At 43.7% G+C, this 12709-nt stretch overlaps 1 protein-coding gene across 5 annotated transcripts in view; it reads left to right on the top strand.

Annotated features, from left to right (window-relative positions):
- Positions 1–12709, top strand: part of REXO1 (RNA exonuclease 1 homolog) — a 78792-nt gene that overhangs the window by 36750 nt on the left and 29333 nt on the right. For 4 of the 5 annotated variants that reach the window (XR_012156185.1, XM_073324143.2, XM_073324145.2 and 1 more), the window contains exons 4-8: positions 2995–3196; positions 7539–7702; positions 10154–10291; positions 10382–10417; positions 11364–11487. Coding sequence is in view for 4 of the 5 variants with exons in the window: in XM_073324143.2 (XP_073180244.1) it covers positions 2995–3196; positions 7539–7702; positions 10154–10291; positions 10382–10417; positions 11364–11487 (664 nt within the window). In the remaining variant the exon portion in view is untranslated. The remainder of the gene's footprint in view (positions 1–2994; positions 3197–7538; positions 7703–10153; positions 10292–10381; positions 10418–11363; positions 11488–12709) is intronic. The other variant, XM_073324144.2, reaches the window with a different exon arrangement.

Raw genomic sequence — 12709 nt, 5'->3', positions numbered from 1 at the left:
GAAAATAGGCCATCATCATTTTCTTTCATTCAGGTTTTTTCATTTGTTTGCCATAGTTTTTCCCTCCAGCTGCTGAAGACAGATTATTCAGTTTTATATTGCAGCAGGAGAAGAATGAAGGTTTAAGCATTGATCTAACCAGGAGTTCAAAAATGAATTGTTCTTCCTTTCCACACAGTCTGGAAAAGGGTGTTTTTAACCTTTAAGTCTTAAGGTCAGTGCAATGCATTTTAGGTAATTACATATCTTCAGCCAGTTCGTTTGTTTGATAAGGCTCTTTTTTATAAACTAAGGAGATAAGAGATTGAAGTAAATGAGTTGGAATTCATTAACTCAAATATTCATTGTAAATATGTACACGTTAGGCATTTATGTGTCTTTAGATAAATTTTCTTAATGCAGTTTCTGACCCCAAAGCACTTTTCAAAACCGTGAGGAAGCCGTAGTGCAGTCACTGTCCAGACAAACGGCAGTCTTGGTGTGCTCAGCAACGGCTTGCACCCAGACTTAGACATCGGAACCTGATCTATGAAGAGAATGTTGCCTCGGAGGTGGTATTATGCCTCTTGCTTTCATGTCATGCCATGGGATCCTTCACTTCTTCCGTTACTGTCAGAAAACAGGTTTCAGAGTAACAGCCGTGTTAGTCTGTATTCGCAAAAAGGGGGGGATGTGAGAAAACCTGGATTTGTGCAGGAAATAGCCCAACTTGATTGTCATGCACATTGTGTAAAGAGTTGTCACTTTGGATGGGCTATCACCAGCAGGAGAGTGAATTTGTGTGTGGGGGGGTGGAGGGTGAGAAAACCTGGATTTGTGCTGGAAATGGCCCACCTGATGATCACTTTAGATAAGCTATTACCAGCAGGACAGTGGGGTGGGAGGAGGTATTGGTTCATATTCTCTGTGTATATATAAAGTCTGCTGCAGTTTCCACGATATGCATCTGATGAAGTGAGCTGTAGCTCACGAAAGCTTACGCTCTAATAAATTGGTTAGTCTCTAAGGTGCCACAAGTACTCCTTTTCTTTTTGTCAGAAAACATTTACTGTGTGTATGCATGTAGAGTTAGATTCACGATATTGCTGCATGCGTCCAAATGGTATGGTATGCGTTGTGTTCCTTGCTGCTTACATCTCAAGAACTTCGGTAGAAACAGAAGAAAAAGGTGGTGTCTCTTAGTTGAGGTTTTGAGTGAAGGGACTGGTGAGCAGGTAGAAAGCCATTCACATCCAGTTCTGTAGTAATCTAAAGTTCCCCTCTATTCTCTGTTTACTCTGACACCAGTTTCCAGTAGACACTAATTTGCTCCCTAGTTTGCAGTCTCAGCAAAAAGGACAGATACTTAATGGGTTGTAGAGACTGCCCTTCCCTCTGAAAGACACTAGATGTGGACACCAAGAGTCAGGTGTGAGGTACATCGACTAGGAAATGTGGGGAAGTTTGCACTGCTGCTCCCTCTTTGGTATTTGTTCTCTTGCTAGAAGGTTTCAGTCTTCACTGCTGTCCATTCTGGCACCTTTCCTGCGTACTGAATTCCCGCATCAAAGAAAATGCATACACAGCTTTGTTGGACATGAGTATTGTTTCTCAGAAGGTGTCATAAATATAAAGGGAAGGGTAAACCCCTTTAAAATCCCTCCTGGCCAGAGGAAAAATCCTCTCACCTGTAAAGGGTTAAGAAGCTAAAGGTAACCTCGCTGGCACCTGACCAAAATGACCAATGAGGAGACAAGATACTTTCAAAAGCTGGGAGGAGGAAGAGAAACAAAGGGTCTGTGTCTGTCTGTATGCTGCTTTTGCCGGGGATAGAACAGGAATGGAGTCTTAGAACTTTTAGTAAGTAATCTAGCTAGGTATGTGTTAGATTATGATTTCTTTAAATGGCTGAGAAAGGAACTGTGCTGAATAGAATGACCATTCCTGTCTGTGTGTGTCTTTTTTGTAACTTAAGGTTTTGCCTAGAGGGATTCTCTATGTTTTGAATCTAATTACCCTGTAAGGTATCTACCATCCTGATTTTACAGAGGTGATTCCTTTACTTCTATTAAAAGTCTTCTTGTAAGAAAACTGAATGCTTTTTCATTGTTCTCGGATCCAAGGGTTTGGGTCTGTGGTCACCTATACAAATTGGTGAGGATTTTTACCAAACCTTTCCCAGGAAGTGGGGTGCAAGGGTTGGGATTATTTTGGGGGAAAAGGCGTGTCCAAACTACGTTTCCCAGTAAACCCAGTTAAAGTTTGGTGGTGGCAGTGGAGATCCAGGGTCAAAGGATAAAATTAATTTGTACCTTGGGGAAGTTTTAACCTAAGCTGGTGAAAGTAAGCTTAGGAGGTTTTCATGCAGGTCCCCACATCTGTACCCTAGAGTTCAGAGTGGGGAAGGACCCTTGACAGAAGGGTTCTGTTCCTATGTGTGAACAGACTGCTGAATTCTAGTTGTTCCGTTCCGATGCTGTAAACACAAGTGAATTGGGTTTTTAAACAAACTAAAACTGAAGGGAGCTGCCTGTAATGATAACTATTCTGGAAGACTAGCATGGCCTCCCCTTCCATCAGCTGACACATGGAAATCTTTATAAACAAAATAAGCCTATGTACACGCTACAGCTTAGGTCGGTATAATTTATGTTGCTCAGAGGTGTAAATAAGCCACCCCTCTGAGCAACGTAAGTTACAACGATCTAAGCGCTGGTGTGGACAGCACTGTGTCGGTGGGAGAATCTCTCCTGCTGACATAGCCACTGCCGTTCGTGGGAGCTGGAATAATTAAGTCGACAGAAGAGCTCTGTCCTGTTGGCTTAGAGTGTCTGCACTAGCAGCCCTACAGCAATGCAGCTGCACTGGTGTAAGCTCCATAGAGTAGCCATAGCCTAAATCGAGGGACCTGGAGTTGTAAAAGAGCCTCTGCCCTTTTCTACTCTGAATGAAGGCCAGGGGTCTGGACTTCAGCGAGCAAACAGGTTGATTATAGAATCCTTTATATCTGTGCAGGCAGATGTCCCGAACAAACCAGTAATCCGGCCGTACCGCCCACCGACTGCCCAGGAGGTCTGTTACCGGAGGATTCAGCTGGCACAGCAGCAGGCAGCCCAGCTGGCTGTGGCCGTCCAAAGGGCCTCTCTTGCCTTGCCAGGAGAAAAGAAAAGGATTGCTCACGTGCCAAATGTTGCGCTTTCCACAGCAGCAAAGCAGAGTAAGTCACCGCTGGCTCCATTAACCGCTGTCCTTTCACTTTCTCCCGTTAAAATGACATTGTCTCCTTAAGAATGTTTTAAAGATAATAAAAGCTCGAGGTGTTTTGCAGCGAGAATACGGGAAAACAAACATTCCTCCATTTGAGGTAGCATTAGCCAAGTTCAAATCTTTGTGTGCTGGGCCAGAAGTCAGGGTTGTTGTGATTTTTTTCCCTTTCTTTCCCTTCTCCTCCAAACTGAAAAATCCCATATAACATGGTTCAAAAAAGAAGTTCGTGGAGGCTAGGTCCATCAATGGCTGTTCACCAGGATGGGCAGGGATGGTTCACTAGCCTCTGTTTGCCAGAAGCTGGGAATGAGCGACAGGAGATAGATCACTTGATGATTACCTGTTCTGTTCATTCCCTCTGGGGCACCTGACATTGGCCACTGTGGGAAGACAGGATACTGGGCTAGATGGACCTTTGGTCTGACCCACTGTGGCCGTTCTTATGTTCATTGTTTGTTTTCTGAAAAGTAAGAAACTCTAGGAAGCGCACACAAGTTTTATGAAATGAAACACAAAATGTATGCTGCATAATCCATGTCATAAGTGTATTTATTGCCATTGTCTTAGCAAAACAAGAATGCCGTCAAATTTCCTCTCCCTTGACAAGTTAGACATAACGCACTTTTGTATCTGCCCTTAGATATAGATACATTTTTACCAATTTATTTGCTTTTTCAATATCTAACATATTACAAAGTTCAGGAGAATTTGAGTATTCTAAAAGCATGCTGGACTCATGCTAAGCTGGCTGGATAGGGGTTCAGGTCTTCTAAAATTGACAAAATTCTGAATGCAGCTGGTCCTGTCTTCTGTGACTTTACTTCCTCAGTTTTCCATCATTTTAATACAATGACCTGAGGCACTACTGCCTTCACAAACATAGGTACAGGGTAGACATCTGGATCTTCAGTTTTAAATGCTGGAAGAGAAAGAATGAACTTATGTTCCACCAGCCATGATTTGGCCACTTCTCCTGTTCAGGGTTTCATAGAATCGTAGAGTATCGGGGTTGGAAGGGACCTCAGGAGGTCATCTAGTCCAACCCCCTGCTCAAAGCAGGACCAATCCCCAACTAAATCATCCCAGCCAAGGCTTTGTCATGCCTGACCTTAAAAACTTCTAAGGAAGGAGATTCCACCACCTCCCTAGGTAACGCATTCCAGTGTTTCACCACCCTCCTGGTGAAAAAGTTTTTCATAATATCCAACCTAAACTTCCCCCACTGCAACTTGAGACCATTACTCCTCGTTCTGTCATTGGCTATCACTGAGAACAGTCTAGATCCATCCTCTTTGGAACCCCCTTTCAGGTAGCTGAAAGCAGCTATCAACCCCCCCCCCCATTCTTCTCTTCTGCAGACTAAACAATCCCAGTTCCCTCAGTCTCTCCTCATAAGTCTTGTGTTCCAATCCCCTAATCATTTTTTTGTCCTCCACTGGACATTTTCCAATTTTTCCACAACCTTCTTGTAGTGTGGGGCCCAAAACTGGACACAGTACTCCAGATGAGGCCTCTCCAATGTCGAATAGAGGGGAACGATCACGTTCCTTGATCTGCTGGCAATGCCCCTACGTATACATCCCAAAATGCCATTGGCCTTCTTGGCAACAAGGGCACACTGCTGACTCATATCCAGCTTCTCGTCCACTGTAACCCCTAGGTCCTTTTCTGCAGAACTGCTGCCTAGCCATTTGGTCCCTAGTCTGTAGCGGTGCATGGGATTCTTCCATCCTAAGTGCAGGACTCTGCACTCGTCTTTGTTGAACCTCATCAGATTTCTTTTGGCCCAATCCTCTTGTATGTCTAGGGCCCTCTGGTATCCTATCCCTACCCACCAGTGTATCTACCTCTCCTACCAGTTTGGTGTCATCTGCAAACTTTCTGAGGGTGCAATCCACACCATCCTCCAGATCATTAATGAAGATATTGAACAAAACCGGCCCGAGGACCGACCCTTGGGTCGCTCCACTTGATCCTGGCTGCCAACGAGACATGGAGCCATTGATCACTACCTGTTAAGCCTGACAATCTAGACAACTTTCTATTCACCTTATAGTCCATTAATCCAGCCCATACTTCTTTAACTTGCTGGCAAGAATACTGTGGGAGACCGTGTCAAAAGCTTTGCTAAAGTCAAGGAACAACACGTCCACTGCTTTCCCCTCATCCACAGAGCCAGTTATCTCGTCATAGAAGGCAATTGGGCAAGTCAGGCCTGACTAATCTTTGGTGAATCCATGCTGACTGTTCCTGATCACTTTCCTCTCCTCTAAGTGCTTCAGTGGTTCAACCTCTAACCTTTGTATTTGAGATCAGTAACGTTGGCAAAATAATGAAAAGGTTCTGTAACTTCTCTGAATGGCTTTTTGATTTTATTTCTATGTAGTTCCATTTTTTTTAATTTCTTCAAGTCAGATTTTCACTGAGGCTCTGACAGTGGTATGTAGTCTCCCAAGTCCCCCTGAAATGTCTACTTTTTAAAATGTAGTGCCTTTCTTTTGGTCCCTCGTCTGCATAAAATGTGTGTTTATGTGGTGTTAAGTTTTCATGCTCGTTGGAAATGTCAACATACTAGTTTTAATTGCATGCTGGTGTATAGAGTTCCTCTAGACAGGGCATCTGTCACTGTGACTCTTTCTAAAGCTAGTTAGCAAACCAAGCTTTCAAACAACTCATAACTCCACCTACTACCTTCTCTTCAACATTGTGACGGTTGAATCCTCCCGCTAGATACTCTTTTCTCTCTCCAGTCACAAATGACTTTGTCTATTCCGTGTTCATATAAATACTTCAGAATGACACAAGTTCAAAAAGTAGAAAAATCTGGGTTGACTTTTTTTCTGGGTAAAAGCTTTCACAGCACTATAAGCATTACGTTCCTATCCTGGGTATTGTCAGCACTACAGATACCCTTAGCCCATGCTGACGGCAAAGAAGGTCTGGAGATTATAATCTAGAATCCTCTATTTAGGATTTTTTGGATGAGAAAAGATGTTTTAAAAATTATTGGGTTGTTTCTTGGAAACAGAAACTCTGACATCTGTATTTCCTTCTGCTTACAAAATCTGCCCTGCCATGTGTGAAAAGAGAGCCAGCCACTTCTCCATGTGCAGTGTGAAAGCAACATCCTCTAACAGAATTTTAAAGGGGGAAGAATTGCCCCAATATATTAGTGGCAAGACGCTCTTCTTGCAGATGTGTTTTAGAAAGGCTGTTTTTGCGGAAGAGGATCTACAAGACAATTTTCTTAGTCCACTAAGGATATGAATAAACTTTGGGTTAAGAGGGATGTTGGCATATATTTTTTTCAAGACTCAAGTCACTGCGCAAGTGAGACATCAGATGAAATATATTCAACTGAATGTTGCTAACTGTATTTAAGAGACTACAGAAGGTGAATTTCGGGCCCCACTGAAGTAAATGGGGGTTTTGCCATTGATTTCAGTGGGGGCAGGGATTTCACCCCCAGTGTGTTCACCCTTTTGCTTTTCTGTTATCATAATATTGACTCATCCTGAGGTGGTTTCTGCTACCTTGCTTTCATGTTGCAGATGTCAGGGTATTCTGTCTCCTTCCTCTCCTACATTTGTGGCATCACTGAGATCTTTTTGTAATGACTTTTCTGGTATCTGAGTGTCCATGGTAGTGACTGAGTCCTTAGCTTAGCCTCTCTGAGCCCTTCCCTCTTGCTGAATCATAGAAGCCATTATTTCAGGAGGGGGACAGGTACTTCCAATAGCAACCAAGAACTCTTCTGATCAGGTGATGAATGAGTCCACCTGAGACTCTTCAGAACACCTTCTGATGCTGTTAGGGCATATTCACTGTGATATTCTTAACTGCTCTTCCCACACCATTTGAGGACATCACATTCATGCATTCAATAAAAGTAACTATTTTATCACATCAGGTTGTGTGGAAGAAGAAAAATCCAAGAGCATTTACATGGATCACAGTGAGTAGGAGCGTGGCAGGATTTAACTTCTGCCAGTGCTCTTTGCATTGGAACCAAGACGTCTGTAATTCTGACACTCAAGTCAAAGACTAACTGTGTAGCACATTGCAGCAGAAACTTCTACTGTCATCACTACACGGGTTGGACACATCACCTAATTTAACAGACCCACTGAGTTGTTTCTCCATTGACATGGCAGATAAGCACAAGGAATTAAGCTTGCTACCATTCCTGAATCCCAATGTGCAGTGCAGTCCTTGAGCTCTGTGTATCCAGTCTGACAAATGAAAATGTGGATGGAATTTCAGTCTAAAATCGTATTTTCTGTACCTTGTAGTCACTGTGGGCATTAAGAAAACCATTCCAGTCAGCAGCGTTACAGCCCCCAATGGCTCTGAGGCACCTGCTCTTACCCTGAAGGCCCGTACGCTAACTGGCATGACATCTAAGACCACTACTACTGCTTTACAGAAGAGAATAGCACATGCTCCCAGTCTACAGGTAAAACAAACTCTTGGCATATCAAACCCATCTCCATCGTATGTTTTTTCCCTTCATTCCACACTGGTTTGATTATATGTAACTGTGTGCTGCAGCAGGCTCTGGGAGCAGTGAGATTCAGCTAGCTGCTGCCATGTTCTAACTGAGTTTCCCACTCTTATTGTGTTGGCCCTACCTAGGATTACATAACTGTAACATTTAGTGGGGCTGCAACATATAAACATACAAGTCCTTGATCAAATGCTTCTCTGATCATTCGACTCAGAGTGACATTGAGGGCAGAAGTGGTTTCTGTCCTAAAAATAACCCTTTGAAAGCCACCTGGATGTATATGCAACTGAATTCTAATGTTTAAATATACTGTAACCTTATACCAATTCTGATCTTGTGGCTGTACCCTGTTTTTATTGTCTGTGTAGATTTGTACCTGTTTGGGGCACGGACCTTGTCATCCTGTGTGTTTGAAAAGTGCCACTCTGTTGTTGGGCAAAAAGGGTGCATTTCCATCTCGTTAACTCACTGGAGTGAGGTCTACATAGAAATGCTTTGGTGTTTTTTTTGTTTGTTTTTTTTTTTTTTTAGTTTTACATAAGGTGTGGGTTTAAACTGGTCTAGTTATACCAGTATAGCCCTCGTTGTGGACACTCTTTTTCCAGAATAAAAGTGGCTTTTTTCAGTTTAGCTCAGGCTGTGTCTACACTGCCACTTTCAGCGCTAACATTTTAGACATTCAGGGGTGTGAAAAAACACACCCCTGAGCAACTAAAGTTTTAGTGCTGAAAAGTGCCGGTATAGACAGCGCTTTATCGCTGAGAGCTCCTCGTTCAGGGTGGTTATTTTTTTATCGCTGGGAGAGCTCTCTCCTGGCGATAAAGCGTAATTCCACTGCCCATGTCACAGCGCTGTGTAGACATACCCTCAGACTCTTCCCAAGTGACACAAACTAAATTGGGAAAAGGCATGTTGAAAGAGTGTCCACACAGGAAGTTATACCTGTATAACTACATCCGTTGTAAGTTACACCTTAGGTTATGTTGGAAAAACTTTCCTACGTAGATAAGGCTGTCACTTAACTAGCAATATGAGTGATTTTCAGTGGTGTTAAGTTAACTTCATTGAACAAACATGACTGACAGAAGCACCCTTTCTGCCTGTCAAGACAGGGCCAATGGCACTATATAAAACAAACTTTCATCCTCATTGGAGCAATTGTTGCTGCAGGTTCCTTTCACCCCCCCAGTCTCTCCTGGTGCACCTTGGTCTTAACTTGCCACATGTGGGCTATTATGTTCCTGGGTTTCTGTTGGGTGGCTTTATGATGTGGGCATACCGTTTGTAGGAAGAAACTAAAAGCATATCCCTTGTGATATAAGCTGGCATTTAGAATATGTCTACACAGCAGTCATTAGGTGTGATTGCAGCACATGTAGGCATACCCAAGCTAGCTTTGATCTAGCTAGCTCGAACAACAATAGCAGGGAAGCAATGGTTGCACAGACTAGCTGCTTGCAGGATCCTGGGCGGGGTTGTACCCAGGCAGCTAGGCTGTGTCTCTACTCATGCTGCTTTGGCTTCTCTGTTGTTGTTGTTGTTCAAGATAACTAGCTCACAACTGGCTTGGGTCTGTCTGCCGGTGCTTCAGTCACACCTCTGACCGCAGTGCAGACAGACCTTCTTAGGAAAACGGCAGTGGTTGGTTGTATCCTAGTCAAATGCAAAGAGTATTTGTAGTCCGCATTCCAAGACAAAAATCATTAGGGCAGAGAAAGTGCATATCGGTTACTTCAGGGTAAAAGTCCTTACAAGCACTTTGTAGTTGGCACACACAAAAGTTTACGAAGTCAAGAAATTCAGTAGCGTAATTAAACTTACGAGAACCCCAAATTGCGAGTATGGAAATTCAGTTAGGTTGCCAAACTATCTTACCTCAGCCCCTTAGCGTGTTGCCAGCCTCCCATTTTCCCTTCTTTGCAGGTGGAGTATCGGAAATGTGCACCACAGACCATTGGTTTTATGTTTGGTTTCATACAGTCATGTCTCCGATACGAAGTGTGATGCTTTGTCACCACACTAACCTTGACTCTTTTAATGTAAGTGCTACAATTTTAATGGTCTGGGAAGCTTTTCTATGTAGACGTACTAGCTTTGTGTCTAACGTCACTGAGGCTACTTGGCTGCCTTGTGGAATCTTAAGGCCCGATTCCACTTGGCTGTAACAAAACACCCTAAAAATGTCAATTCCTCTTTATAATAAAAATATCATGGGGGACCTGAGCAGTTGCAAATGTTATTTTTGCGACTGCAAATGACACACATTGTACCGGGGTTTGAGAAGGTTTTCAGAAAGGAAGTCACAGCACTATTAATAACACCTGGGAAACATGAGATACCCAAAGCAATTTGTTTTTTCAAGCCCTGCACAGCCTTTCATTCCTTTCTTTTTCTCTTTAGAGCGCTAGCTTAAAGAGGCCCGTTATTCCCACTGAGTTTGGTGCCAAGGTCCCAACTAACATTCGCCAAAGGTATCTCAATCTCTTCATTGACGAGTGCCTGAAGTTCTGCTCTTCCTCACGGGAAGCGTTTGACAAGGTCTGTGTTGGCATTCGCTTTTAAGTATGAAGTTTGGAGTGGGGGGATTTTTTTCTGTTTGTCATGATCATTTTGGGTTTTGTTTTCTAGCTGTGCTCCAGCCAATGCTACTTATTCAGGAGTGAAGTAGGTGAAAAATACATGTGATCCTTAGAAAAATGGCAAAGATTACAATTCCAGTGGAATTTCACCTTGCTCCCCGCTGGGAGATCCGTGCACGGTCCCAGGGAAATCTCTTCCAGGTTCCTGAACGAGACTTTGAAACAACCAGAGTTAGACTCTATAAAATCCTTCCCAAGTTTTATTCTGAACCCAGAGTATGCTGGTAAAGGCCTTCTGGAGATTCAGTCTGTACAGACATGCATATGGTGCAGACATGATCTGTAAAGCTCATAATTCATGTTACCTCGCTATTGAGTCTTGGTGCCTTGATTTTAAGGAGCCTCACAGTAACCTGCTAACGGATCATTAGTATTTCCTGAGGCAGAGTTGAGAAAAGCATGTGCTTTACTTTCGGAAACCCTGACCACTGAGGTCAGTTGGGTAAATTCAGAATAACATATGCCACACGTGTCTGGTGCACAACAAACTCTGTGAGGGTTTTTCCTGTGACATCTCTCCTTTCCCACTCCCAGTAGGATATGTTCCTATTGCAACCAAGGGATGGTTCTGAGGGTGAGTGGGTTCTTATCAGCCATTCTGGATAACCTTCCTTTTTGCCTGCTTCAGACCTCTGTGCTTTCATGTTGCTGCAGGAGGACTAGTGATCAATTTTTACTAAGACAGCGTCCAGGGCTGCGCTGTGAATCTAGCTGTCCATGTCTAGAGTTCAAATGAATCCACTCCATGACCTGCTGTTAACACTGTTACCCCACAAGACCGTTTCTGAACTAGTGTCTCTTGTCTTGTATCTTGGCACATTGCTTCTGAAACCCTTTGTTGGTGCCAGTTGTATGGACAATCACTGTATTATCACAAGAGGGCGCTGTGTTCAAGAAGAATCACGCGCTCTCACACAACTAAAATCCAATGCGATAAAGGAGCAGGTGGTAACAAACTACATTATTTGCAGGCTCTGTCAGAGGAGAAGGTGGCTTATGAACGCAGTACCAGCCGGAACATCTACCTGAACGTGGCAGTGAATACGTTAAAGAAGCTAAGAAGTCTAGTGCCCAATTCCCCGCCTTGTGTAAACAGTACGTACTGCACTGTGGATTTTCAAATCCAAAACCATGATGGGATTAGAGGCAGCGGAGTGAAACACATTGAAAAGACAGAGCCATTTCTCAGATACATTAGGCTTGAAAGGCAAGCAACTCGAGTTAGCTTTATAGCCTTGCAAGCTTTAATAGACCTCCTCAAGAGGAAAATCCTGCAATGCTTTGCTGGCTGTCTATACCTAAATGGAGTTAATTCTGCAAGGATGGGGTTTTTTAGCACAAGTTCCTTAAAATGAAAAATCCTGCTAATGGAGTAACTTTCACATGGTGCCTTCAAAGTGTGAGACTCGTCCATCACTGCAGAAATCTGTAACACACATTAAGCTTCAAGAGAGAAAAGAAGAGGGTTAAGACATTTCATTATTGGCTCTCAAGAGGGTACATTAAACAATCAATTTGTGCTTTTCTTGTGAAAAAAATTTCTGATCTCAGCCCCCTCCCTTCACTTCTCTTCTCCCCCCCAGCCCCCTCCCCCACATACATTCCTTTCACAGCCATTAGTCAGCCAGGCTGAACTTTGGGAGGCTGTCCTTTTGGAGAGCTGCCAGTTAATGATTAGTAAAAAGCACCTGTGAACCATTATCTAATGTGTTGCACATATTCCCAAGCGATCGAGTTCTTTTTTAAGATGGGTGAAAGGTTCAGGTCTTGTCTACGCTACAGGGGAAATTCGATCTAAGCTACGCAATTTGAGTTGCGTGAATAGCGTAACTCAGATCGACGTCATTTAGATCTACTTACCGCGGGGTCCACACTATGCAATGTTGACAGGAGACACTCTCCCATCAACTCCCCCTACTCTTCTCGGTCTGGTGGAGTATGGGAGTCGACAGGAGAGTGATCTGTGGTCGATCTATCGATCACTGCTCGTGGATCCCTGGGTAAGTGTAGACAAGCCCTCAGTGTGGAAGCCTGGTCAGCAGGAACTTGGTGTTGGAGCTGCAAGCTGTGGCATGGGATGTGTCTTGGGCCTCTTGATGGGGCTTGGCGATGCCGTTTGTCAGTAAAGGAGGTGCGGGGTGTCTTTGGCAGAAATGCTGCAGAGATGAATTTTTCCCCTCCTCCCTGCTCGGGAGCTTTTCCAGGAAACAGCCTTGCTTTCCTAGCTACACAGCTGCTGTAGTGGGTTCTCTTCTCCGCATTGCCCACTTTTACTCACTGCTTGTTTCCGCCAAATGGGACTGCTGTGCAGCAGAAG

The sequence above is a fragment of the Lepidochelys kempii genome, chromosome 25, assembly GCF_965140285.1.
Source record: "Lepidochelys kempii isolate rLepKem1 chromosome 25, rLepKem1.hap1, whole genome shotgun sequence".
In the NCBI taxonomy this organism is placed as follows: domain Eukaryota; kingdom Metazoa; phylum Chordata; order Testudines; family Cheloniidae; genus Lepidochelys; species Lepidochelys kempii.
This window is presented reverse-complemented; position numbering and strand designations above follow the sequence as displayed.